The sequence below is a fragment of the Sturnus vulgaris genome, chromosome 13 (assembly GCF_052056855.1).
Source record: "Sturnus vulgaris isolate bStuVul1 chromosome 13, bStuVul1.hap1, whole genome shotgun sequence".
NCBI classification, from domain to species: domain Eukaryota; kingdom Metazoa; phylum Chordata; class Aves; order Passeriformes; family Sturnidae; genus Sturnus; species Sturnus vulgaris.
This window is the reverse complement of record NC_142255.1, coordinates 3,994,782-4,021,341: the sequence shown is the minus strand read 5'-3', so window position 1 is coordinate 4,021,341 and position 26,560 is coordinate 3,994,782. Positions and strand designations below refer to the sequence as shown.

The following is a 26,560-nucleotide window of genomic DNA, read 5'->3' as shown; positions in this document are numbered from 1 at the left end:
AAACCTATTCAGTACCAAAGGAGATGGAGGTGAAGCCACTGCTGCCATCCCTTGTGTATTTCAGTTACCAGGGACACAGTCCTGGGGTGCCCCTGGCACAGGTAACAACGTGGCAGCTCTGGGAGGCCTGGCTGTGAGCACAGGGCAGGTGTCTGCTGCTCCCTGCTGTTTTCCTATCCAAACTGTATATTAAAGGCTTCTCTATTCTCACAAGAGGCATGCAGAGAGCACGAGCTGCAAAGGACCAAAATCACTGAATTTCTCAGGACGTTGCCCAGAGGCTACTTGGAAAACTTTCTTGGTACCACGTGCATATGGGAAGTCTGCTCAGTATGATTGAACAAGCAAAGGTTTTTTTCCTGTGACCTTGGTGCTTGCTGTGTGTCACCACTAAAGCAATTTTGTTGTTGTTTCCTTTTCTCTTAAGGGGATACCAGCAACAGGATGCCCACGAGTTCATGCGATACCTTTTGGACCATCTACACCTGGAACTCCAGGGTGGCTTCAATGGTGTTTCACGTTCAGTAATCTTGCAAGAAAATTCCAACCTGTCTGCGAGCAACAAATGTTGCATGTAAGAAGTGGTTTTTAATTTTTTCAAAGCCTTCATGCGGTGGCTCTGACATTTCAGGTTCAGGGTGCCTTAAGTTTTCTTCACTGCTTTTAACTTTAGGCAGTGCAAAACTGCAGGTTATAAGGATGAGCATTCTGTAGGATCTGCGTCCCTTCAAAAGGAAGAGTCTTACTTAGATCAGTAGTTTTCATAGGTGTGAGTTGAGCATACAGACTAAGTTGTAAAGATGTTTTAATTCGCTAGTCTTTCAGAAATAAAAACCTATTTTCTATACCCCATAGAATTCTTTCTTCTCCTAAGACAATTGCCTTAGACATTGTCTTAGGGTGATGACAGCCTGAATGCTGTGGGAGCGAAAATGACAGACAAGGATTTTGATATTTAAACTGTCAGCAGACCTGGATTAATGACTGAGTAGTGCAGTTACAGCTTGAAGTCAGTTTTCCTACAGATGATCTTGTGCATCACTTGACAGTTAGAGTTGATGGTTTTTTTTTCCCTGCATAATTTTGATAATGCTACTATGTACCTTGAAACCAGTGTAATTTGCATGTTTAACTCCATCTCAAAATGCTGGTTTTTTTCTGACCTCTGTCCTGTGTTTTCTCTCAGATTGAAACCCTCAGAGAGAGAAAACCTTTTATTTGCTTCAGGAAGGAAAGTTGTCAGATCAGCCTGCACATTTGGTCCCTAAGTCCTTGATTCCCTACAGAAAACTTGAGTTTGAGTTTTCCCTTCAATACTGATTAGGACAGAGTAAGCAGGCCTGAGATGCAGGGTTTTATAGATGCTTTGTTCAGACTGTGCTCTTTACTGCACTTACCTTGTGTTGCTGATGCTTGCAAATCCCCCAGAATAATCTTCAAATATTTGTAGAATTGACGTATATTTGAAATCTACACAAATTTTGTCAGTATTTTGAATGTCAAAATCCAAGGAGGATTTAACCTTTGTTCACCTATATGTAAATTAAACTGTAAATTTATCTTGAGAAGGGCTGTTCAAATGCACAGCGAGGTGAGGTAAGCTGTCCTTCTGGCCAGGGCACTTTAATGCTTCCAGTAAAGTAATAAATAGGCTGTGAATGCTCTCTTCTTATGCACCAGACCATTTGAGCAGCTATTTCCTCCTGCTCAGGAAGCAGTCAGATGAGCTGTAAATAGGCAGGTGCAGTGCAGGCAAGGAACACAGGTTTCTGCAAGCCTTAGTATTGTATAGTAATGTAACTTAAAATTTGTTTGTCTGCTTTTTAAATTGGACCTTGCACATTGTTTATCATATCTTAATGCAACTTAAGCTGTCGTTGGCAGTGAAGTGCAGAAATGTGCTCAAAGATGTCAAAAGCACATGGAAGAAAGGCTGTAGAGTTAAAACAAAAATATGCTCGACCTACCTAAGAAGGAATTTTTGTTTCAGATAAAGGCTTAAAATCCTGGACCCGTGTAAGCATCAGGGGCAGCTCCACTATAGAAATGCACCCAACTGCACCACAACACTGTTTGAGCATCTTAGAGCTTAGAGCTCCCAGTCCAGCCTTTCTTTAGGTCCAGGATGAAGCAGTGTAGGCACCACAGGTGTGATGTGCCCCTGGGCAGCTGCAAAGCCTGTTCTGCCTGCAGCACCCAGTCCCTGTTCATCAGCAGGTGGGAGCACCAAACATGGGACAGGTGTTGGGAACCTGGCTGACTGTACTTCTCTGATGTTGTTTGTCTAGAAATGGAGCATCTACTGTTGTCACTGCCATTTTTGGAGGCATTCTTCAAAATGAAGTCAACTGCCTAATATGTGGGACTGAATCTAGAAAGTTTGACCCATTCCTAGGTAAGGTGCTGCCTCTTGTGTTCCAATACCGAGCAGAAAATGAAATCTGAAGCTTGACATATTTAGATGTGACATGACAGACCCAGAGTTTCAGCCTGAAAAGACCAGGCATTGTTCTATTCAGCCCTGATTTTGTTTTTTAAATCATTGCTTTTCTAGACCTTTCGCTAGATATTCCAAGTCAGTTCAGAAATAAACGTACTAAAAACCAAGAGAGTGGACCAATGTGCACGCTACGAGGTAAGAGTGCCTGGCTGATGAAATCATACTGGGCCTAGGAGGATTTTCTGTTTAGTCAGAGCATTTCTAATGTAGTTCAGTTTTCCCAGCCACTGATCTGTGGTGTTGCCTAGGGGTGTTTGCTGGGGCTCTGTCCTTGGAAGCATGGGCTGTGCCCACAGTGAGGGTGGCTCTAGGGGGTTCTGCATTTAAACCACATCAATGCAGTCCAGCAAGTCGGGCAGCAATGCTGTTACTGATCTTGGTTTTTATAGGGTGTTAGTTTCTACAGATTTGTGAGTAGACTTGCTGAAAATAATGAAATATTCAGCTAAACTCTTGTTGTTGCATCTGGTCTCTTTGTATCAAAAGCCAAACAAACATTAAAAGTTGAATATTCTATGTTAGAAGTCATTTATCTCTGTTTGAAAGCAGTTGTGCTGAATGTTGGATGGAAGGTGGAGATTTTGTGAATGCCTTTCTTTCAAACTATTTCTAGCTGCTTTCAGGGACAGGGAAGGTTGCATGTTACACGTTATTGTATTAGAACATTGTTACACTGCTTTTTTGCTGCTCACATGGATACAACTAGAATGGCTGCAGCAGATGAGCACACCTGTATTACTGTATTTGTTGGATTTCATGTTACAAAAATCACTTGATGTATCTGCTTTTCCTAGATTGTCTTCGCAGTTTTACAGACCTGGAAGAACTTGATGAGACAGAGCTGTACATGTGTCACAAATGCAAAAAGAAACAGAAGTCCACCAAAAAGTTCTGGATTCAGAAACTACCAAAGGTTTGTATAAGTATGAGAAATAAAAGTGTGACAAAATGTTAAAGGAAATAATGGTTCAACCAGGACCTCTCCTTCCCCATGACTATTCCAGTGTCCAGCAATGAGTTCAGCAGTTCAGCCCCCTCCTCTAACACACCTTTTGTAATGTCCCCCTGCAGGTGCTATGCTTACACTTGAAACGCTTTCACTGGACAGCATATCTGAGAAACAAGGTTGATACGTATGTTGAGTTTCCCTTGCGAGGCCTAGACATGAAATGCTACTTGTTAGAGGTAAGAAAACCTACTGAGGCCTCCTGCAGGAATTTGTTCCATGCAAATTAAAATTTTTGCAATTACAAATTAAAATGGGTGTTATTGAGATTTGAAGAGTTTTCTGTTTTTTCCTACCATAGCCTGAAAACAGTGGCCCGGAGAGCTGCCTGTATGACCTCGTGGCTGTGGTTGTGCATCACGGCTCAGGGTGAGTATATGGATCCAGCCTGTCCTCCTGGCACACACCTTCTCCCACTCGGGTACCTGCAGAGTTAATGAAGGGCTTTCTGTCCCTAGGGCCTCTGTTTTTACTGGGGCAAATAAGCTGTAGTTTATAAACTGTCAGGGAGCTAAGCTGAATTAATTTCGATAGATCCAATAGTCGGGCCTGTGAATGCCCCCTGAAAGCTTCTGGGGTTGATGACTGTATGTGTGAAATGAAATGAAAATAGTCTAATGCCTCTACTAATGAAAAGCCCTAAACCAAGAGGAGGAGTCAGGGGACTTTCCAGAAGTTAATGCTTCATTTTGAAATTATGACTACAAACCAGGACTATTTTTTCCTCTTTCATTCATGTTGGAAGGTAAATTTGCATTTATGCTCAAGAAGTGTGTGAGTATGCTTGGAACAAGTGCAGCCCAAAGATGCTCCTGGTGAAAGAGATCATCACCACAGCCTTTCCTGCCACAGCAGTGAAGGCTCACAGGCTCTCCCGGGGCTGCTGCTCTGCATATTTTTAAGTAAAGTTACTGGGAATCTTTCTAACTTTTCCCAGCCCTGAACAGATCTGGTGAGAGTAACAGTAGAAAGGACAAGACAGTGTGTTCTTGTAAAACTTTAATTTGGAGAACTCTGAGCCCCAAAGAGAAGCATCTGCTGTGCAGGGCCGTGAGTGCCTGCTGTCCTCAGGCCGCTGGCAGTCCGTGTGTCCCTGACTTGTCCCTCTGCCTGTCCCACAGCGTTGGCTCCGGCCACTACACGGCGTACGCGGCGCACGAGGGCCGCTGGTTCCACTTCAATGACAGTACTGTAACCCTGACGGACGAGGAGACCGTGGGCAAGGCCAAGGCCTACATCCTCTTCTACGTGGAGCGCCAAGCCAAGCCCGGAGCAGAGAAACTTTAATACCTCCTTTGCATTCTTACTTACCAAGTCCACCGGACAAACATTTCCATTTTTTCCATAAATACTTGATCCAAGACTTATTAATTTCATTGTGCACTTTGCAATTTCCTCTTGTGGGTTTTTGTTTTGTTGTGTCAATGGTAGCATTTGACTTACTGAACTTGGACACAAACTAACTTTTTTTTAGTTATACCAGAAAACCTCAGCAGGTTTTGATTTGCTGCTTTAGTTGTGATAACTCAATTTTTATATATATAGTTTCATGAAATAGTTATTTGACTTTTTATATTAATTTTTTCAGTTCTCACTTTCTAAAGGCACATTTACATCAAAGAAACTCTGTCCTCCTTACAAGCAACATAAATGTGCTTTTGATCATGAAGAGCAATACAACTTTGTGCTGTTCTCAGTCCTGTTATGTAGATATGATTTAATCTCTTTATATCAAGGAATTGTTTGCACGTACTATTTTCCCTCGTGCAAGAAACTTAAACAGTGACCTCTGACCAATCATCCTTTGTCTGCAGAAGAGAGGTGATGTGGCATCATTAAATAGACCAGGTAATTGCTGCTATATTGGTGTGTATTCAGGCTGGTGACTTTCAGGAATCATTGTAAATAAACAATTGGTTCAATGCTATCAATACTGCAATTTAATTCAAGTTCTGCTCAGAAATGCTCTGCCCCTGCCCCCTTCAGATTTAAAACAATTATCTTAAAATTACCTGTCTAAATTACATTGAGCTTTATGGTTTTTTAACTGAACCTAAATTGCATTAGGCATCTCTTGGTTTAGACTGCCATCCTGAAATTTGATAGTGAACATTTATATGTACTTGAAAACCGGGGGGGCTTCCTGGCAGTGGAATCCTGGGGGCAGTTGGAAGTACAGCCCCAAGGGCTGGGGTATGTGAGAACAGGCTTAGGTCTAAATGCAGCTCTGCTCCATGGCTGCAGTTCACTTGGAAGCAGGAGGAGACAGATGGTGTTGCAGGTGCTTTGCACGGAATTGTTCTGTCAGTTCAAATGCAAACTCAAGGGAGGATGCTCAGTCTGTCACAGCAGAGCCCTCAGAGCAGTGCTAAGCCAAGCATGCTTGTGACTGGAGCAGGCTCAGGGAGCCTGAACTCGAGGAGCTCCTGTGGCATTTACACACTGGCCCAGGGTTGCATTTTTGTTCAGTCTCTAGGTGAACACTGGGGGCATGGTGCAGTTTCTGAAACCTGGCTATGCAATGGAGAAGGACTATGCTAATGAAACCCAAACCAGTTTTAGCTCTATTGCTGATGAGTGGAAGTCAGCTACTATGATGGGAAAGGCAGACAGGAAAATACTGCAAAAGCCAAGAATCTGACAGAACATGTGAAATTGGAGAAATGTTGCATTTCAGATCTGTTCCCCCAATCTGTCCTTTCTAGCTGGCTTCCTTGTGCCAAGCAAGGAGCTGAACTCTCCTGAAAGCTCAGTAAGAGGAGAATACAGTTCATGGAGAGTCCCACCACCAAAACAGCAGCTCTTAGTTGTGTGGACAGAAAATGCAGATGTCTGAAAACACACAAGAACTCCAGCTGCAAGTCCTATAATGCCCCCAAAGGACACGGGAGGGGCTGGAGTGGAGCTCAGAACACCCTCGGGCACAGGGAGTGCACAGCAGGGCCTTGCCCTGGGCTCCTGCTGGCTGGTCACAGGCCAGGGTAAGGACAAATCACAGTCACACTTTTGGTACAGGGCTGGTCTTCAGAGCTTTGTCACAGCATCTTAAACCAGGAAAGGGAGAAATTGGCTTAATCTAAAACTGCAGAAATTGTTCAGCATAGTTAATGGGTTTTGAATATGTGCACAGCTTAAGACTATAAAGTTAGTATTTGATATAGTGACACAGTTAAAGGATGTTGTCTTTTTAAGTTGAACAGTAAACAGAACTTGTCATTGCTTTTTTAGATAGTTTGTCACATTCCCTTCCTTACAGGCAGAGCCTTTCTTCTAATCAACAAGAATAGGTTGCTGATACTTACACCAGCAGAAAATGGGGCAGGTAAAGCATTGTACCACATTCCTGCCCTTCCTGCTGCTCACGGGGAGCAGCACAGATGCCACCTCTAGCTGTGTTTTCTCTGCATGCTGCTTGGACTGAGTTGCTTTAGAATTTACCTTTGAGAATGCCAAGCTTAAAATACACAACTATCTCTGGGCCAGCAACAGTTTTAACTTACAGCAGTCAGGTGTATGCAGTGTTCTTGCAAAACAGTGATGTAAATGTGCCTTTCTGTATTTTTAGAAATTTAAATTTATAATCTTCAGCAACATTCACTTACTTCAGTCAGCTTCTTTTTGTCAGCAATTGTTTGGGTCAGAGTTATGTTCTCACTTGAGCATTTTCTTTCAGTCCCATTTGCTCCTGGCAGTGGTGTCTCCAGCAGGGCCATGTGGGGCCGGCCTGGGAACACGATGCAATCACAGCAGGCTGGCCTTGCAGCAGGTGCTGCTCAGGACTCAGCCATATGCTTTGCTGGAACAAGTACATTGTAAATCCTTTCCTAATTTAACTTTCCTTTCTCCCACTGCAAACCCAGATGGACAGTATGAACAGTTTGTTGTGGCAACACAAGTATTTCTCTTCCTGGTGGAGAACTTTGCTTATCCACTGTATTCTATTCAGTGTGGTGTCAAAAAAAAAAAAAAGTAACTGAGCACTGAACCAGTAACATATACTGCACCTGGCCTAGTATTACCTTTTTAACCTAGCTTGTATATCCTATATTTATCTACTAGCTTGTGGGGGGGAATATCTCTTTCATTTAAGCCAAATGTTTCTTTTCTACTTACTGCTCATCATAGTACACACTAGCTGGCAAGAATTTTTTTTCTTGCTTGAGACTGCTCTGCAAGCAGCAACTGCTCTCTACAGTTCAAAGACTTGCATCTTTTTCACCAAAATGTGTCCAATCAAAGGTTGTCCTTTTGTTAGTGATTGTTTAGCCACGTATACAACTGGAGCCAAGATTTATGTCAATCAAAACTGCAAAATGTCCAGCTCCTTAATTTCAGCAAGAGAGGAGAGTTTAAAAGTTTGAGAGAGGCAGGGACAGTGGACTTGTATCAAAAGCAGGAGGCCATTTATGAAGATTTTACTAAATCAATGGGAAGTGTAACACGTGGTGTTGAGGAGTTCCCCCAGCAGTGTTTCATTACTGATGTGTCTGTGTCTTACTGATGAGGTGATGGGCACCCTGACAGCTGATTCCAACGTGCTTTAGGATATTCTCAAGTACTGTAGTGCCATAGTTGTAATTGTTTACCATTAAAATCTTGTGTGTAATTTTCAGTGAGGATTACTGACTGTGCTCATCTTGTGTGTTTCTGGAGCGTTTCCAGGATGAATGTGAATTATATTTCATCACACAGTATGTTTATGGAAAATGTGCCATTAAAGTGTCTCCTTTCCTTAGAAAATGAAACTTCTCTTGTCCTTCTACAGGCTTGCAGAACATTGGTGTCAGTCCTCTGAACACAAATGGCAGAGTACTGTACCTCGTTCTGGGAAAAAAAAAATGAAGCAGTTGCAGTGCTCCTAACTGTGTAACACCTCTACCAAACTTAGCACCTAACCCCAAAGAGGACCTGCCACTCCTTTTTAAATGCCTTGTCACCCAACTGCTGTTAATTTTTGTCAGATTGTGGTGTGTCCCCTCTGTCCAGTAAGAGTCCAGCCTGATATCCTTGTCATTCAACATTGCCAGATTGTTGATTTGTTATTAATTTGGGGTTTTTTAAAATTAATATTTAAAAATAGTATTCCTGTATGTATAACTCTTGAGAAGTCTCAACTGTTTAAACCTGCTTAAAAACAAAGGTAAGTTCTTGAGAGTTGTAAATGCTAATATGAGAATGAGGAACAACACCTGCAGGCACACCTTTTAAGCTGCTGTTTGCCACTGACTGCATTACCTGGTGTGTGAAATCTTGTCTCTTTTGAGGCACTGACCAGAGCTCCTTCTGAAGGGGGAGGGGGAACAGCCATCTCCTTATTTTAAAGAAAAAATTAAATGACAAGGGATATAAAACCAAAAAGACCAGCAATTGTTAAACACAGCTTATGTAGTAGAAAGTTACTAAGTAAAGAATGCAGCAGGGTATGGTATCTGTGTTCACACACACAATACTCAAGTGTTTCCTCAAGCCAGGATTGTTGCAGACTACAAACAAATCTCAGATCTTGTTTGTCAGAGTTGAATTTTAAACTGCATTCTCAGGGTAAGAATGGAGAGTCAAAATTGGGTCACACTCAACCTTTTCCTGCATTAAAACACTCCTAATTAAAATGCCACAGGTACATAATGTTTTCCCAGCTACTATTGAAAAAGTCCCCCAGTCCTGTGTGCTGTAACTTTTTAATGGATTGTTTGAATGTATTTATTCTCTTGTAACACCAGGCAGAAGGTGACTGTAAAATACCTTCATCTAAAGCATTTTGATTCACAAGCAGGAAAGTTAAAGGGATTCTTACTGATTATAATTCCAACCTGCCCTTGCTGCAGCTTTATTTTTCTTCTAGAAACAACTTTCTGCTACACTTTCTCCAATTACTGTACAACAGGTATTTATATCTGGAAAATCACTTTCATATCTCCTTTTTCCACCAAAGGGTAGAAAAAAGGTTTCTATGGTAACAGAATGGAACCTACAAAACCAGAACAGCCAAACTTGTAAAACCTGAGCCAATAGAAGACATCTATTAAAAGCACAAGCCCACAAGGAACTAAATATAGGCTTGCTGTTCCCATGCGTGGCTGCCTCTGTGTCATTGCTTCCCTCCTGCAGAAGGTGGGGACACAGCCAGCTTTGTTTATAGAATCACAGCTCAGCCTCAAATAACTGTGGGCAGGAAACTGCCCCTACCTCTGAGGCTTGTGAACTGAACTGCACACCGTGTGTGTGCTTCAAGGCACCCAGAGAATGGTTCAGCTCCTTCTGAAAAACTGCCTATGAAGGTTCTGTTATCCATGTAACAGTCCTTGAACAGGAACCAAACGTGCAACCTCAGAAAAATCAGTGAACAGAAGTGTTGCACACGGCAAAACCAAAGTGCTGCTCAGAAAGCCAAATCTCCTGACTGGGAAACACGGACAGAGATCTGCCTGGCAGCTGTAGGCTACAGCCCCACCCCACTCCAGTAACTCAGCACAAGAGCTTTGCTAAACTTCAGGACAGTCTATAAGGGGAAAAAAAATCATCCCTTTTAAGGAAGCATTTCATGACAGTCAAGCTGTACATGCCCATTCCATTCCCTTGGACAAAGGAAGCACAAGCTGCATACATGGTTCTTTTCCTTTCCCTGTTCTGAGCTTCTGCACCAGTTGTTAGCCAAAAATAAACCCCATTCCACAACCATATATGTGCAACAGCCTCCTGGTGAGTGCAAGCCCCCTCCAGCACTGCTGTTACTCCACGAGGCCAAGAGACTCTCAGTGCTGCTGGGCAATGCACATAACCCAGCTCAACCGGGAATGCCTTCTGCATCTCTTCTCTTTTCTGGACAAAGACAGTAGGAAAAATCTAGCAAAAACATGTCACAGGTTGCTAGAAGTATTTCAGGATCCTTTACTGTGGTCATTGTTGAAGTTTCATTCGCCAGTGGAACTAAAGAAGGATAATTTTCTCCTGGGACCTGCTTTAAAACACTTATCCATCTGCTGGTATTCAGAGAGAGTCAAGGTGTGTAACATTGAGGACTGGATGAAAAACAGTTTCCAGAAAGACTTCTGTAAGAGGCATGAGAACACTGTCAGTGATTTTTTACTAGACGTTTGCAACAGGTACGTTCTGTGGGTGTGAGTGTGCAGTAACTGCCTTGAGTGAAGTGAGAGTTATTTCAAATACTCCATAGTTCCTGCCTGAAATGGAGCATGAAATATGTGACTGCTTTGCCTTTACTTCTTTGGTGTAATATAAGTTAATTTTACAGTTACACTTCATATAGATTTTCCTTAAGCCTAGTTTTTTACTTCTTTTATTCTAAGAATTAGTTATTAACATGGGAAAATGCACTCCTGCATCCCACACTGCTGCTCAGCTCAACTGCACCATTCTGGCAGTGCCTGGGGGGTGCCTGGAGCAGAGTCCTGATTTCAAACAGTGAACACACCTCATTAAAACCAAGTTCAATTAACATGTTACTAAGTGCCAGCTTTAGTTCAGTCTAAGAAATAAATATTGCTATTATACTGAAGTTTAAACTCCCAGCTGTTTCTAAACTACGGTGAGGGAAGATAAATGCTACCATGAAAAAGGAGTTTCTGGGTGCAGAGCAGTGACAGGAGGCAGCTCATGGGGCAGAGCCAGTCCTGTGTGTGGGTAACTCCAGGGCTGGCTCAGTCCCAAAGCAGGGCCAAGGGGCCACGGCAGTGCCTCCCTGACACCTGTGCCACAGCCAGCCCTCACCTTTGAACAACTACTGAAAAATCCAACAAATTATGGGATAGTGACAGGACAGAGTGTCTTGGTGAGAGCCAGCAGCAGGACTGAAAGGCAGCTTCAAAACAAGGATTAAATTGCGAGTGCCAGATTTCTGAAGTAAATGTTCTAGAACAACTGATAAAAATCTGGACTAATTAAGGAGGAATCAGCACACCTGTTCCTAGAAGGGATAATACTGCCCCTTCTTCCTGCAACCCATTGAAAGCATTCCTAGTCAAAATTCCTAGCATTGTGTACAAAGAAAAATGCAAATTAACTCCCTGAGTTTGAACTAATTTTATTCTATTAGAGCCTTTCTTGATTGCTGCCAGCTTTTTCCTCCAACTGCTCATAACAGAAAAGAGTTAAAAGAAAAAATATTCTGTCTGGAGGTCTCACGAGAGCAACATTAACACAGAGCTGTGTGTGATGCTCTGTTTAGCTGAACAGGTGGATGCTGAAAGGGGCTGAGTCAGGAGCCAGACACAGCACAGGTTTGCAGGCTGCTGCACAGGACCCAGCACAGCATCAACACCCCACTGGGGCAGGCCTTTCCTGTACTTCCCCAGGCCTACTCAAGCAGCAAGAAAAAGTTTTTTTCATTTGCTGCACCATTGTTTGTAACAATAGAGTTACCAGTTTCAGTGACTCAAAGGAAAGTTTAAGAGCTGTGTGGGGTTTGAACATCAACACTGTTTAGGAAGCAGCTGGCACCTATTCAGTAAATCCAAGGAGATAAAATCCATCCTGCAATTCCTGAAAACAAAGAGTAGGAGTGCCTTACTTGCTTATGCTCAGCATGTCTGCACAGCAGTCTCTTCTCTCTACTGTCCTCCACTTCATCCTGAAATGAATCTCCTCTCTACTGGGTCTCCACTGTCTGTGCCTGGAGAAGCACAGCACCACCCAACTCCTTAAGAAAAAATGGTGCAGCTGCAGCTTAAATAGGCCTCCACATGGCCCTGTGCCAGCTGAGCTGGAGATGCTGCTACCAACACAAAAAGCAAAGGAGTTAAGCTTTGCCTTTAGTTAAGCTGAACATTAGGATCTACATGTTTGCTCACCTACTTGTGCCTCCTTGCTCCTCCTGATGAAGAGGAGGCATTTTTCCAGCCTTCAGATTTATTCTTGATGCTCACTGCTTCTGCAAGCTCTATGATTTATTTCTGTCATCTCACCTGTCACCATCCTGCTTTCAGATGTCCAAATCTGCTGTCTCTGACCCTCTCTGGATGTGGCCATGTTACAGACGACTGCATTTTGCAGCTTCTCAAGAACTGCCCAAACCTGAGGAGCCTCAAACTGGAGAACTGTGTGCGGATCAGTGACCACACGCTGGAGGCAGTGACGCTCCACGGGGCGGCGCTGCGAACGCTCCACGTGGATTTCTGCCGCAATGTCACCCAGGCCGGGCTGGAGACAGTCAGGGCAAAGTGTCCCTCAGTAACGCTGAGGGCAGACAGAAGTGCTAACATGATCCCGGACAGTAAGCCAGAAAAAAAGATGATGCTTGAAAAAGCATCAAGAAAATTGGTTCAGCCTTAAATGCAGCAAAATAATGAGTGTGGGTATTTTACATCACTGAGGTAGCAATGAACTGTGGCTGCTTCCGTGGGTTCTGGTCAAATGCAAACAAATGGTTGTTTTGTAAAGGGTGTACTGGGAAAAGGCACACATCTCCTCCTGGACAAGCTTCAGGAAAAAAACATTTGTTCTCTGTTGTTCCTTGAAACTGGAAAACCCTGCATTGCTGTCACAAAATGCCAGACTTGCTGAAAACTGCAATTCTGGTACCCTCCTGCTGCAGATGCACCTCACTCAGAAGAGGGAAGCAGTGGTGTGTTTACTGAGGTCAAATATTTGATGAAGTTCAATAAATTCTATGGACTTTTAAGAAAGTATACCAGCAGTGTGACACGGTGCAGTAAGTCTGATGGGAAGGTTCACTGACTGCATGGAAGAAACAGACAGAGTGAACTGAGGCAGAATGAGTCACACAGGGACCTGAAAACACGAACATTAAGGAAGAGCCTCCCACTGGGTCACAAGGTTCAGACTGGACCCTCACTTTCAAAACTCCTGCTGTAATGGGCATAAAGCCACAGCAGAGAGAGTCACTGTAGGATTTTCACGAATTTCAGGCCAAGAGTGATTAACAAACTTCTGTTAAAGGAATTATCCAGACAGTCATTCCATCCAAAAAGGAGGATAACCACTTCCTGAAAGGTCTTTCTAGCAAAAGCAGAGTATGGACCACCAGCACTTCCTTAGTGGTTAATAGTGGCAGCTAATTTACCAGGCTTTTTTATTTAATGAGGGAAGCATGAATTCAAGGCACACAAAACACAGTTGGACCCTCTGAACTATGTACCTACATAATATAAGATGCACCAAGTTTTGTTAAAGCTGACATTAAAGGAAGTGCAATACGAACAAGTGCTAGTTCAGAGAACTAACCCACAAGAAAAAGCTGTGACTAACAGCCTGTAGCTTTAACTTAGGAATACACTACAGACCAGCTCTATATAAACACCCATATCTCACTGCAAAGTACAAAACCAGTAGTTATTTTCATCCCAAAGCACAAGGCTGTCCTTTTCCTGCTCTACCTGTAAGTGAAACTTCTTTTACATGCTTTTGATGCTATGCCACCATCTACAAAATTTGAGACCAAAGAGAACTTTACAGCTCCCAACATAACTGAATATACTTACTTCTCCTTCTGATCCTGGTTAATTAATCCACAGATATCCTTGGTACTCTCTAAATTGGCTGAGCCAAGAAATAAATCACAGCATTAGAGCAACTTAGTCAATCGGTGCTGCAGTTCTAGAGAAACACTTGATTAGTACGAGCATCTGTAAGAAACACTGACCCAGAAAGCCAAGGAGGAAAATAAATTACTGCATCTTCATAACTTAGAGATATTTAACAGCATGACACTGTAAAACTGGTATTTCATTAACTCCTTCCTAAAGTTCAAGCAGGGCCCTTGGGCACCACAAGATAAGGAAGAAAACTGGAAGTACAGACAGGACAAACAGCCATCCTCAGGCAGCACTGAGGGCTGTGACAGGACATTGCTGAGCTGAACAGATTTACTGTGCTTTGGAAATTGGGAAGCTGACACAACTCGTACCTTGGATACACAACAGCAGTTCCACACACTGCTGACAAGCCAAAACAAGGCAGGGATTTCTACAGCCACTGCAGCAAGCAAAGATCTCCTGGTGCCACCAGCTCTGCCAGCACTCTGTGGTGAAAGATGAGTCTCTGCAGGCGTAACAGGAACAGTTCTCAACAGCTACAAGATATGAAAGCACATTTGCATCTGTCTACATATTATTCAAGCCTTTTTGCCAGTTTTCTACCAGGACTGGGGGTGGGGGGGCACAGGGTATTTTGTGAGGTTTGTGGTTTGGTTTGTTTTTCAATTTTCTTTTACAGAGCTAAAAAGGGCTTCAAACACTCTCCATTTGCTTTCTTTGCCTGTTTATATAACAATGCTCTAACTTATTACTTTGTTCTTCCCCGTCCTGAATGGAAATATTTGTTCATGACATGGTAAAATCTGTACACAATTGTATTGATACATTTTTCCAGCATCAATAATGAATTTTTTTACTTCACATTCCAATTTGAAAATTGAGTACAGAAAACGATGACATTTTACTTAGGGTATTATGAAAGGATGGAACCATGTCTACAGTTTTCATTCCAAGCCATTAAAGTTCAATCAAGCACAAACCTTTAATCAACATCCCCTCTGATTTTACTGTAAACTGCCTCTAAAAAGATTTTCATTATCCAGAAAGCCAACTGCACAGTCCACAAAGAACTGCCATCTTCAGGCACAGTTCTATTACTTTCTGTGCTGATTAAAACAGGCTGGCAAATTACTGCCACTAAGTCAGACACATCCATGAGGTGCAGAAGGCAATAATACAGGGTTGAACACTGCAGTTTCCTCATTTATTTAAATACTGTGGGTTTTTACCTATTAAAGCTACACATTTAGGCCAAGATGTGACTATAATCCCCACAAAACAGCGATGGGACACCAACACCTCAGTCCCATTTGAAACCTAATACACAATGAGGCAGGAAACCAAGTCTGCCTGATTTCAGAGCCTTGAGACCCAACTCCTGATCCCCCTCAAATGTTTCACATTGCAGTGTGGTCTTTGATCATAGCTATTTCCTTTTTCAAGAGCAAACAGACAGTCCTAACTGAGAGAACTTCACCAGACAAAACCCAGATTTGCAGGTTTACCAAGCTGTCCCTCTGAGCACTGTCAGCTGGCACCAATGCAGCAGCTCAGTCTTGGACAACCAGAAAATTTCCCAATCAAGCCTTGCTAACGTACAACAGACACATGAGAGGAAACACCAGGAATTTCTACCCTCTACTCCAGACTCAGATGGACCAGTCTTGCCCCAGGTGAGATGACACTAATGAACATTTTCACCAGCCCTCAAGTCCCCACAGCATCTTCCCAAGGAGCTGAGGGAGGAAGAGGCTGGGGGAAATGGGGGCAGAGCAGCCCTGACTCACCTGGGGACAGCCTCTCCCTTTTCCTCCCCCAGGTACATCCTGCTCTGAGCACCAAGCAGTGTTTGGAGCTTGGCATCAGCCATGTCCTCCATGGAGACAATGGGCAATTACCTCTTGTCCAGCACTTTGCTGAGGCACACAGCAGGGATCTGTCTACTTGTGCAGAGCACCCCTGCCCTAACTGAACAGGAACATCAATCACTGTGTAAGCCAAACCACGATGATCTTAATAGTTACAGCTGCAAAAAAAAAAGAGACCAATGGCAGAACTAAAAACGTGAATAAAATCCACAGCCTCAACTACAACCCTGTCCCTTCCATTTTAATTTTTGTGTACTCTGAGCAGGAATCAACTATGTCAGCATGTCCATTAAAATTATTATTATTTTGCCTAAAATATTTCAAGTTTTCTGAAACAAGGTGGCAGCATGCTGTTACTGTCAACAACTACTCTGGAGGAGCAAAGTGTTTAAACAAAAAGCAAGAAGGAACCAAGCACAGCATGAACTTGTCTTGCAGCACGAGGAATGAAGAGCAGCCAGGGCCTCAAGGCCAGGAGCAGGCAGAGCACTACACAGCACAGTCCAGCAGGGTCAACATTTTAAAATGCTTCATATGTCACACCCTGTCTCAACACGGTAAGACTATAATTTCCTGAGACAAAATATAGAAGTATGAAGCCTGAGTAAACCAACCACAGTTCACAAATGCATACAAGCAACCGAGTCTTGAATTTGCTTTATTTTTCTCTGCAGAAGGAACCCTGCACAGGCAATTCAAATTAAAACAAAATAAATATGTGAATATTCATGTAAAACTGTCCTGGCTAATGAACAATTATACACAATGTACACCTCTTCATGTTCACTGGGAGGGCTTACAAATGTACTATTCCCAACAAAAATGCACCAAAATGTCTCCATGCAAACTTATCAAAAGTGACCAAAAAAGGAGAAAAAACTTACCGATCATACTTTTTTGTTTTGTTTTTCCTTTTTTCTTTTTTACAATCACAAAAAAATAAAAACATCTAATTTTTTGTTACATTTAGAGTAACTAAAATGTGGCCACCGTCTATTAAGATCTGGTTTTATGCTCCTAAAACATCTATGGTTACTGTAAAATTATGTCAACGATGAATTGGACTTAGGGCACTATTTGTAGTAAAAGGAAGATGATTTTGTTCACAGAATATTAATAATCTGTGTCTGAGCCCTCTGCATTGTCCACATTCCGGGAGAGCATGTAATTGTCCATGTCTATAGACCTGCAATTATTGATTGCATAGCGCAAACGCTCTGCCATGATTAGTTGACTGGAGTAAGGTGGGAGCCTCAGTTGAAAGAAACAAGTCTGTGAGGTAGGCAAGCTGTCGTAAGGCTGTGGAAATGGATAAAAGGTGGGACACTGGTAAGTTGTGAATGAAGTTAAAAATGCAACATACCCACATTTCATTGCTCCTTGCCTCTATCACTTTCACATTCTAGCTCAAATTCCTTTTAAGAAGCAGACTGACCTCCCTTGTTTACAGCATTTGTTCCATCCTCACGTATGTCCAAAACCACTGCAGCACCTGCTCTGCAAATAATTCACCCCACCACTGAATTCAGCCTTTTGAAAAGCTGATCACACTGCTGTTTAGCAGCCCACTGCAAGATCCCAATCAACGTTCAAATTACAAATTACATACCATAGTGTGCCTTAGCATAAGGCAACCTGAGAGACACCTAACCAAAGGTGACAGACAAACCCCATTAGCTGAGATTTACTCAAGTTTTTGGTTCATATTGTTCACTGAGAATGTGCACAAAACCCCAAAGTTATTCCAAATGAATGCACTCTGTATATAAAACAATACACTGTAAACTCATTGCAGTGGTTTTAAAATATTAAGAGTTCACTAGTGGTCATATGTTGCCACTTACACGAAATTAAAACTTAGAAAATTACTAAATGAAAAGAGATTGGAACAGTTACAGTAGACAAAGGTTTGTTTCTTGTCTTCATCTCCAATCACCAATTAAATTAAGATGCAATTCATGTAGCTATGTCCTTCTACACAACCAAAATGTCTGAGTTTATTAACTCAGAGCATATCCCATCCCGTACCTTTTCTGTAAATTTACAATTATGGAAAATATCTCCTAGTGCCAAAGCACTAGAGTATACCAGAGAGGAAATAATAGCAACAATAATAATAATAATAATAATAATAATAATAATAATAATAATAATAATAATAATAATAATAGCACCAGTGTCTTACCCTATCAACCTTCATTATTTGGAATCGCTGAGAGATGTCAGCTGTGTTGGCTGGCAATCGAGATCTTCCTGACACAAACCTCATGAAAAGGACTCTCTCCTCATTTGAAAATTCTTCCAGGGTGTGCCAGAACCACTGCACCAGCTGATGCTGCTCATCAACTTCTCTGTAGCGCACAACTTTCTTCAGAACCTCAACTGATATTTCTGGCATTCCACAGACCATCTGCTCCAACTGCTTGGCAGTCAGAAGGGACAGCAAAGGAACGGGGACAATCCAAGACATTCCTTCCCTGACAGCAGCCACCTATTGGCCAAAAACGGGAGAGACGTTTGAAGTGCAGCTGTATGGACTCTGCCACCTCCTGCACCGTCCAAACACAAACACTTCTCAGCTGAGAAATGGCAACAAGAGACAGAATTACCAATGTCATTACCAATGTGCTAAACACAGCCTTCCCACACACACCAAGGGCTGGATTGGTTCTCAAAATTCTGGAGAATATTACAGATATTTTAAATTGTAACTGCACACTAAAGAACACGTTCTGATCCAAAACAGAATTATTTTTTAAAATTACAAGTTGGCAGCACAAATAACGGTGACTAAACCAAGCTGTGTCTCTGTGTTAACAAAAAAAAGACTTTGTTCCAGCTCAGATGTATGGTGAGAATGCTGTACTTGTTCTGCAAGACTTGGGATTTGGGACCTCTGATGAGGAAGCTGTTTTCTAATGCAGGTAATATCACACAGGCATCTTTACCTTATAATTAGAATACTACTTTCACAAGGGTCCCTATGCAAATAGGTAATGAACACTTCCCAAAACATCCCGTGAAATATTTGCAGGTTTTGCATTATAACAAGAGAAACAGTTTCAAGTTAAACAAATGTTTGTCAATAATATTTACTTTAGCCAGTCTCTGTGTTGTTCACATGTCCAGTCAGAGTACCCAGCATGCAAAATTGCAAGTTTCTTTCTCAAGTGGGGCTACTCAAATGGAAGACCAGCTCTGATTTCTAACGTTCTTTTGCCAACTGAGCAATTACTGAGAAAAAACAAGACTAAATTTTATCAAAGGGCCAAAACAATTTGTGGGGGAGTTAAAAGCACACAGACCCAGAAAGATGCAGAAAGCCAAGCTTTTCTTATCACTGACTGTAATGGAAATAGGCACAAACCACCCCTGTTCCCCCTAACAACAGGGCCGGGTCACAGGGAGGTTCTTACCTGCCGGTCCATTTCATGGAGTCTGTACTCAATTGCCCTCTCCACATACTCTTTCCTGTTTGAAAAGGTAAGTGGGATACTGTTCCCTCCAGGGATTATGGGAACCATTTTACCATCAGCACTTTGGCCAACAAAAGAATCTAAAGGAATCATCTGTTATGCAAAACAGGAAAAACATAAGTCACTCCAGTGATCCAAGTACAGCATTTTACTACAAGTCATCTAGAACTATATATTGTAAGATCACAAACTATTCTAAATGCACACCAAGTGCTTGTTATCCCAAGAATGGAGATTGAAATTATAGAAATACTGACATGAAGGTCCTGATCAATCTGAATTAATCTGATAAAGTAACTACTTTCAGAATAAATCTAAAAGTGCTGGCTTTCTTATCTTACCTCATGGAAATTCTCTTCGGTAATCCCACTGTCTTCAATGTGAAGAATGCTGTTGAGGGTCTGCACATAGAGCAGATCTACCTCCTCCAAATCCTCCAAGATGAGTGGGATACAACAAAGTTGCTTCCAGACCATTGGAGCCAAATGAAGATCTAATGGCTTTTTCGTACGAATAGCTACACCCATGAGAATGCCCAAGAACTTAAACTGCATCAGATGTTCATCTAAACATGCTGAAGGGTTAAAGAGAAACCTGAAAGGACAAAGAAACAGTGACAACAGCATTATTTCTATGCTACTTCATTAAAAGTAAAAGTGAAAACACTTCTAAGCACAGCACAGAACCTGCCAGCACACTAATCAGCAAGGGCTGTCCAAATAAGACCACTGTTATCTTTAGTTGTTAAAACACTGGAGGCTGAGGGAGGCAGAACTCCTGAGCACAAAGCCTGGCATCTTAATGTTACTCTGAATTCTGCCCTCAGCAATCCAGCAAGCCCATGTTAAAGCCATGCCCTGCCTCCACATGAAGTAACAACACAGCCTGGAGGAAAAAATAAACTAGAGACAACCATGAAATTTCATAATTTAATAAAAGAGTCAGTAGAAGATATGCATTTTCACTACTATCTGCAATAAAAGCAAGTCCTGGACAACTTACCTATCCCTATTGTAGCCTACTTCAGCTGTAGCATTTGGAGAAGGAATAAGCAGGTCTACTATTCCAGTTTCCAGTTCCTTAAAATTCAACAACAAAAAAGCCTTCTTAGAAAGAGGGAAAGCAAACTTATGACAGAACTATTAAAACATCATAGCATTACAAGACAGCGTATTTCACAACAGTGATGATTACTCCTTACAAATTAATATGAAACACTGAGAGAAAGTAAACATGGTAGGATGATTTTAAACAGTAAAGACACGTTTATTTCAGGACCCGCCTTTATGTCAAGCTACAATGGCTTTTTCCCTGCAACTGCACTGTGACACATTCCTGATACACGCTTCCAGAATATTCCCAGACCTACCTGACACATTTCTGTAATGGTGTCATCAAACACTCCACCTGCATCATCAGCTCCTTCTCCAACCAGTTTCACTTTCCAGGCACGGGAGGGTAAGCGCAGGTCTGATGCATTCAGCTTCACCACTTGCCTTGCTATCTGGACAAAAATGGGCTTGCACTTCCGACCCCTTGGGGGAACAGAGACACGGCCACAAATGTAACTCACACTCGGGGCACAGCTCTGAGCCACTCAGTCACAGAGCCAGCTCAGCATGCCGAGCAGAAGGCAATGTATGAATGTCAGCATGCACACGAGGGGTAACCAAGGCCTGGGAGAGCAGCACTGACCTGGTGGAGATCCTTTTCACAGTGATCTGGGGCCCGTAGTTCTTGCCCTGCACCATGGTTTTGCCAATGGAGCGCACCATGGGCAGGGTGTACACCCGTGGAGCCAGCAGGGGCCTCAGCTGGCCCTGCACGATCCCCCATGTGCCAGCGTTGTAATGAGATGTGCTGTTCTGCAATAGAGCAAGAGGGAGAATCAATGTACCAATAAAGGATTTCATTCCATTCTTTACAGAATAAAACCCTGACTTCAGTGTTTCAGGAAACAGGTCAGCACTTTCTGGTTTTAGTTCTATGGTTAGTAAGCTTTTGGAAACCAGAATATTGTCTTATCAGTGATAGCGTAAGTGAAAATGTAAAGCAATACCTTCACAAAGTTAGCTTTATTCCGGAATTATTTAGTTTTAGATTTTTTTTTTACCAAAAAATTGCAGAGCCTATTACTAATGTCCATCTAGATCTGGTCAGAAACTCTAGCAGAACAATACGACCAAGCCAGTTTTTTCAAATAGAATTTTACCTGGTTATTGGGACTGAGGTTGAGTAATCGCCATGAAGAGTACATGAGGTCAGAGAAATGGTACAGCAGTCTGAGCCTTGCTCTCACTGTATGAATGCTCACTTCTTTCAGTGCCCCATACTGGGGTGGAATGGCATCAGGTAAACCAAGCTGCAAAGGCACGGAAACACCTGCCACAGAACGAGAAACAAGCACTGTTTGAGAAAGGGCAGCTGTATTGCTTTGGCTGGGATGAAGCTGATTCTCCTCGCAGTAGCTTCCACTGTGTTCAGCTGCCCACTGGATTTAAACCACGACAGAAGCCAAATTGAGAGTAAGGTAATTTGGGTATCAAACAAAACAAGGTATGGACACAAAACAAAACCAACTTTGTCCCAGATCTTCAGAAATTCTTGTGGCACTGGCAGCCCAGGAGACCCCAGGGGGGAAGAGAAGGCCAGAGAAGCTGAGTGCTCACCTGGGGCCCGCGGGGGCACGGGCGGGGCTGTCCAGGCCGCGCTGTGGCAGCGCCCGGCCGAGATCTGCCGCACGTTCTTGCCCTGCAGCACCGTCACCAGCGTGGGCTCCCGCACGTGGTTCGTGTGGCCCAGCCCCAGCTGCAAGAGCCAACCATCAACAGATGATGAGATTGCTGCAACTCTCCAAGCAACAATTCAGAGCACACGGGAAAAAATCCTATTTTTTTACAGCATATATTGTCATAAAAAATATTTGCCGTATACATATATTTTCACCTTTTATTTTTGACAAAATACTGTATCTGCTCCCAACAGGAATAACAGATCCAGGTGTCAAAGAGACCTTAAAACAGCTGGAGATTCCTTGAAAAAATCTTTCCCAGACTGAGGATCTGATCCATGCTGCTAAGTCCTGTACTGCAGTCTCTCATACATAGACAATAAAGCTCCTACATCTCCTCTGTGCTATTTATACAGCATGTTTGCTCTACAATGTAAATCCTGGTTTACAACAACACAGTTTGTGTAAAGAGAACGTTCACTGAATCTGTTGTGACTTTTCACTAAGTTTCATATCATATCCTAACTTCGTATTCTGTGAGTTAAAAATTTTGTATCACAAAAGTGTATTTTTTCCCCACTTCATATAAAAAACAGTGTTTCGAACCACAAGGAAAATCACATAAACAGCTTTCAGAATTAATTTCTCTACATTTTTACACTACTTTTTCTCTTCCAAAAATACAAAGTACCATATTAAAAAAAACCCAAATGAAAGTAATTTTAAATAACCACCTCAAAGAAGTTCCTCAAAAATTAATCCAAAAGCCTTGTTCAATCAGCCTTCTCAAAAACTTAATCACAGAATGAACTTTGGCCAAACTTCCTGAAACACCAGTAGCTAATACATTGAGAGGCTGTTTCTTAAATCTGTAGCCTGCAGCTGAAGAATCTGAGTAATATATCTGGTGAAGGAAGAGAATTTCTCATTTACTAAATTTTTTCTGACTTCCAAAAAAACCACTCCTTTAAAAAGGTTCATTTATATTTCCATTATAGATTCATCTAAAGAGTTCAAAACTCTGATTGACACTAACCATAAATTTTATTATGTTGAAAAGACTGATAACAGCTTAAGAATTAGGAGAAAATCTACATTTTTTTCAAAAAGCTTGGACTAGAGTAATTTGGGTAGCATGTTTTGAGTGCTTTCCCAAACTGCTACCATGGAAGAGCACAGAGAGCAAACAAGAAAATAATGGAAATTGCCTAAAACATGATGATGCTGAGGTGGGAGGAGGGAATGAAAACCAAAGCCGTGTCCTCGGCAGAGGGCAGGAGCAGAGCAGGGCGTACCTGGCCTTCGGAGTTGCTGCCCCAGGCGTAGACATCGCCGGTGGAGGACAGGGCCAGCGTGTGCTCGGCGCCCACGGCGATGTCCTCGATGAACACCCCGGCCAGCAGCGGCACCTGCTGTGGCCGGTTGTGGTTGCGGGCGCGGCCCTCGGGCAGCCCGATCAGCCGATCTGCAAGGGCAAGCAAAGGCTCCAGGGGCAGCAGCACTGCGGGACTTAGTGCAGCCACGAGCAGGGCAGGGACACACAGCGGCTCTGTGTCCCCTGGGGCTGGGACACAGTGCAGGGACAAAGGGCTGGGTGTTCCCTGCAAACCCGGGCTGCCTGCAGTGCTCGTTACCCTGCTAAAGCTGTGGTGTCCATGGTCAGTCTGAAACAAGCCCAAAGTCTCCTAAACCAGGGCCTCTAGATCTAAATGTATGGGTTTATACAAACATGAACTGGCTGACCTCAGAAGTTTCCCCACGTTTCATTCAGTGCACATGGAAATCCTCCTGCCCAGATTGTTAAAGGTGAGCAGTAATTAGACAATGCATAATTACACAATGTAAACTATGAAGTAACCCAATGTTTTTGGATGTGTGAAAGTCAATGAAGTTTTAGGAAAATGTTCTTCAAAAAGTAAATTAGTAAAATGAAAGGCTGTTCTGAGATCAAATTAGAGCTACAAATCAAGATTTCAGGTGTACCCTAAAATTGTATTGTTCAAGTTTCAAAGTTTAGATTAGGGCAGCCTGTTTCTAAAAAGTAGCATTAGGTCAGCCTTAGAAATATGTCTTAATGTCCTTCCTTTTCACCTGCACAAGCCTATACATGGAAATGTCCAAACAGCAGTTTCTTACCTTGGCCAAAAGTATACACGTGACCATCTTTTGTTAATGCAACAGAGAACTGAGTTCCACAGGCAACTTTTTTTATTCCAATTCCACAAAGAATATCCACTTTCTATGAGGGAAAGTGAAAGGAAAATCAGCTACAGTATTACAAGGATATAAACAGAAAGCAAATACAAATGTAATCTGGAACTCCTGCTTCCAAAAAAGAAATTTTTTATTCCCACTGTGTAGCACACACATTGTAGGATTACTTTAATTAGTACAGGAAACAGAAACACATTTTTTTTCAATGGAATGAACACCATATTCTATGTACGATGAGTCAAAATACCGTTTCTTTTCTGGGAGTGAGGGGGAGTGGCATGGGAAGAACTGATGGGTGTATAAACAACCTCCTCCCCAGTTTTCAAAAGAAGAAATCTCTCTTCTCTAAGATAAGCCTCAGATTTTCAGTATTTGTGCTGCTACTGGGACACAATCACTATGATGTACACAAAATTCTTGACAGTACCAGGCTCAGCATAACATGCCCTCAGAATTATTTGTGCCAGATTGTATAACAACAGTATGGAATTAATAACATCTGGAAATCACACTTCTATACTGTGCAACACCTTTAACAGCACTGAAAGTTTATGCAAAGAACCACTTCCCTGGGAATCTCACCTGTGGTGAGGACTTTGCAGTGGAATTTCCCAAACCAAGTTTACCATAATCTCCATCTCCAAAAGCCCAAACCATTGAGCCATCTGTTGACACAGCCACAGTGTGATTGAGGCCACAGGCCACCTGGGTGAGAGAAATAATGTTATTACCACTGCTTCTGCTAACTTCCTAACTCAAACACACCAACTACCTTTAAGAAGAAAACCTGTGTTTTAAAAATGAACTATCCCTGTAAAACCACTAAGACTTCCACTGCTTATTAGAGTGTCTTAAAGACACTAAGGACTGAAAAAGTACAGCAGCATTTTTTCAACACTTGCTTTCTCTCAGCTCATAGAACCAAATGAAGTATTACCCTTTGGCACACATATTCCCTGCTTAAAAATACAGAAAATCTCATGAATTCATGCTGAAAAATGCCTACATCTCAAAATGATGAAATGTTAACATAGGCAGTTTTGCACAGAGGATCAAGAGAGTCAGGAAAGTAATTATTTTAAAAATCATGTATAATCAAATTCTGCCATCACGATCAAAATAAAAGCCAAGGTTAAAAACCACAACCGAACACTTAAATATGTTAAAAACAGGAGCTTTAAACTAAGATCCATTGCTAATTTTAGATAAACCATGCCTGGCCAATCTGGTAACCTTCCAGCGCCGTCACTCTTTCTGGAAGTTTCTTATTGGAAGTATTTCCAAGCCCCAATCGACCATAATCACCATTTCCAAATGTAAAAAGTTTGCCATCTGCTGTCACCACAGCTGAGTGTTTGAAGCCACATGACATCTGGAAGTGAAACAAGCGTTATTTTTACACACATTTTAGATTTGGGTGGAAGTTTATATTGACTATTACATGTGCATATGTAACACCTTTCTTGACCCTGAACTATATTCCTTTTTAAAGAGCTAAAATACAGATATTGTAGTATTAATGATTCCTCCAGCAACTCATCTCTTAACTCTTTTCAATGATAATGTTATAGAGGGGGACTGGAGGATATTTGCACGAAGAATTTTCTGTGTCATTATCTAATTTTTTTAAGAATAAACCTCCAGAAAAAAAGCAAATATGGTTTTGTGCATCTTTAATACTTAGGAGGAGGTCTTGGTGGCCAGTTATGGTCCTGACAAGGACGCAGGAGAGCTTATAAATCATGTCTACATTTTGATCATCTTTCAATACCCCATTTTCTCTATGCTCTATTTTCAGTCCTCTCCAGTACCAACTGTGGATGAGTATCTCTGTGGTACTGACATCCTTTCACTGGAGATGACCACCCTGGCTCATAAAAAGCCCAGAGCAGTAAGCAGTGGCTGTTTTCATGCAGCTTTACAGCCCAGGGCCCCAGGCCTGCAGCTGGAGGAGAAACAGGAACAGTGTGAGACCTGCACGACTTCCTCTCCCTGCAGAGCCTCGATCTGCCGGGGCCGGCGCTGCCGGTCGCTGTTGCCGTGGCCCAGCTTGCCATAGTCCCCATCTCCCCAGCTGAACACTTCCCCACTTTCTGTCAAAGCCATGGAATGGCCATCAGACCCACACGAGGTCACCAGCTGAGTCACAACAAAGCCTGCCAAAGACAAGGGAGAAAACAAAGCTTAGCATCACTTATAACAGACTTACACACATTTATCCATAGGTGCCTTGTGGCAGCCAATTAGGTCTGGG

General features: G+C 42.4%; 3 protein-coding genes across 10 annotated transcripts in view; 2 read left to right on the top strand and 1 right to left on the bottom strand.

Moving 5' to 3' along the window:
• USP3 (ubiquitin specific peptidase 3) overlaps nucleotides 1-5,433 on the top strand; it is a 74,177-nt gene extending 68,744 nt beyond the window's left edge. For all 5 annotated transcript variants that reach the window (XM_088172382.1, XM_014879132.2, XM_014879136.2 and 2 more), the window contains exons 9-15: nucleotides 428-574; nucleotides 2,289-2,395; nucleotides 2,555-2,635; nucleotides 3,295-3,413; nucleotides 3,572-3,685; nucleotides 3,808-3,875; nucleotides 4,628-5,433. In XM_088172382.1, coding sequence (XP_088028508.1) covers nucleotides 428-574; nucleotides 2,289-2,395; nucleotides 2,555-2,635; nucleotides 3,295-3,413; nucleotides 3,572-3,685; nucleotides 3,808-3,875; nucleotides 4,628-4,793 — 802 coding nt within the window. In that variant the 3' untranslated portion in view covers nucleotides 4,794-5,433. The remainder of the gene's footprint in view (nucleotides 1-427; nucleotides 575-2,288; nucleotides 2,396-2,554; nucleotides 2,636-3,294; nucleotides 3,414-3,571; nucleotides 3,686-3,807; nucleotides 3,876-4,627) is intronic.
• Nucleotides 5,434-8,399: 2,966 nt separating this feature from the next.
• Nucleotides 8,400-14,880, top strand: FBXL22 (F-box and leucine rich repeat protein 22). The gene is made up of 2 exons (XM_014879138.2): nucleotides 8,400-10,609; nucleotides 12,449-14,880. The coding sequence occupies exons 1-2, from the start codon at nucleotides 10,188-10,190 to the stop codon at nucleotides 12,792-12,794; spliced, it is 768 nt and encodes a 255-aa protein (XP_014734624.2). The 5' UTR covers nucleotides 8,400-10,187; the 3' UTR covers nucleotides 12,795-14,880.
• A 1,636-nt stretch (nucleotides 14,881-16,516) lies between these two features.
• The window catches only part of HERC1 (HECT and RLD domain containing E3 ubiquitin protein ligase family member 1), an 82,360-nt gene continuing 72,316 nt past the window's right edge, over nucleotides 16,517-26,560 (bottom strand). For all 4 annotated transcript variants that reach the window (XM_088172376.1, XM_088172377.1, XM_088172380.1 and 1 more), the window contains 14 exons: nucleotides 26,281-26,462; nucleotides 25,523-25,678; nucleotides 24,889-25,011; nucleotides 24,229-24,331; nucleotides 23,388-23,557; nucleotides 22,031-22,169; nucleotides 21,574-21,743; nucleotides 21,057-21,226; nucleotides 20,731-20,896; nucleotides 20,364-20,440; nucleotides 19,703-19,955; nucleotides 19,302-19,454; nucleotides 18,071-18,376; nucleotides 16,517-17,184 (listed from right to left, as the gene is read on the bottom strand). In XM_088172376.1, coding sequence (XP_088028502.1) covers nucleotides 16,999-17,184; nucleotides 18,071-18,376; nucleotides 19,302-19,454; nucleotides 19,703-19,955; nucleotides 20,364-20,440; nucleotides 20,731-20,896; nucleotides 21,057-21,226; nucleotides 21,574-21,743; nucleotides 22,031-22,169; nucleotides 23,388-23,557; nucleotides 24,229-24,331; nucleotides 24,889-25,011; nucleotides 25,523-25,678; nucleotides 26,281-26,462 — 2,354 coding nt within the window. In that variant the 3' untranslated portion in view covers nucleotides 16,517-16,998. The remainder of the gene's footprint in view (nucleotides 17,185-18,070; nucleotides 18,377-19,301; nucleotides 19,455-19,702; nucleotides 19,956-20,363; nucleotides 20,441-20,730; nucleotides 20,897-21,056; nucleotides 21,227-21,573; nucleotides 21,744-22,030; nucleotides 22,170-23,387; nucleotides 23,558-24,228; nucleotides 24,332-24,888; nucleotides 25,012-25,522; nucleotides 25,679-26,280; nucleotides 26,463-26,560) is intronic.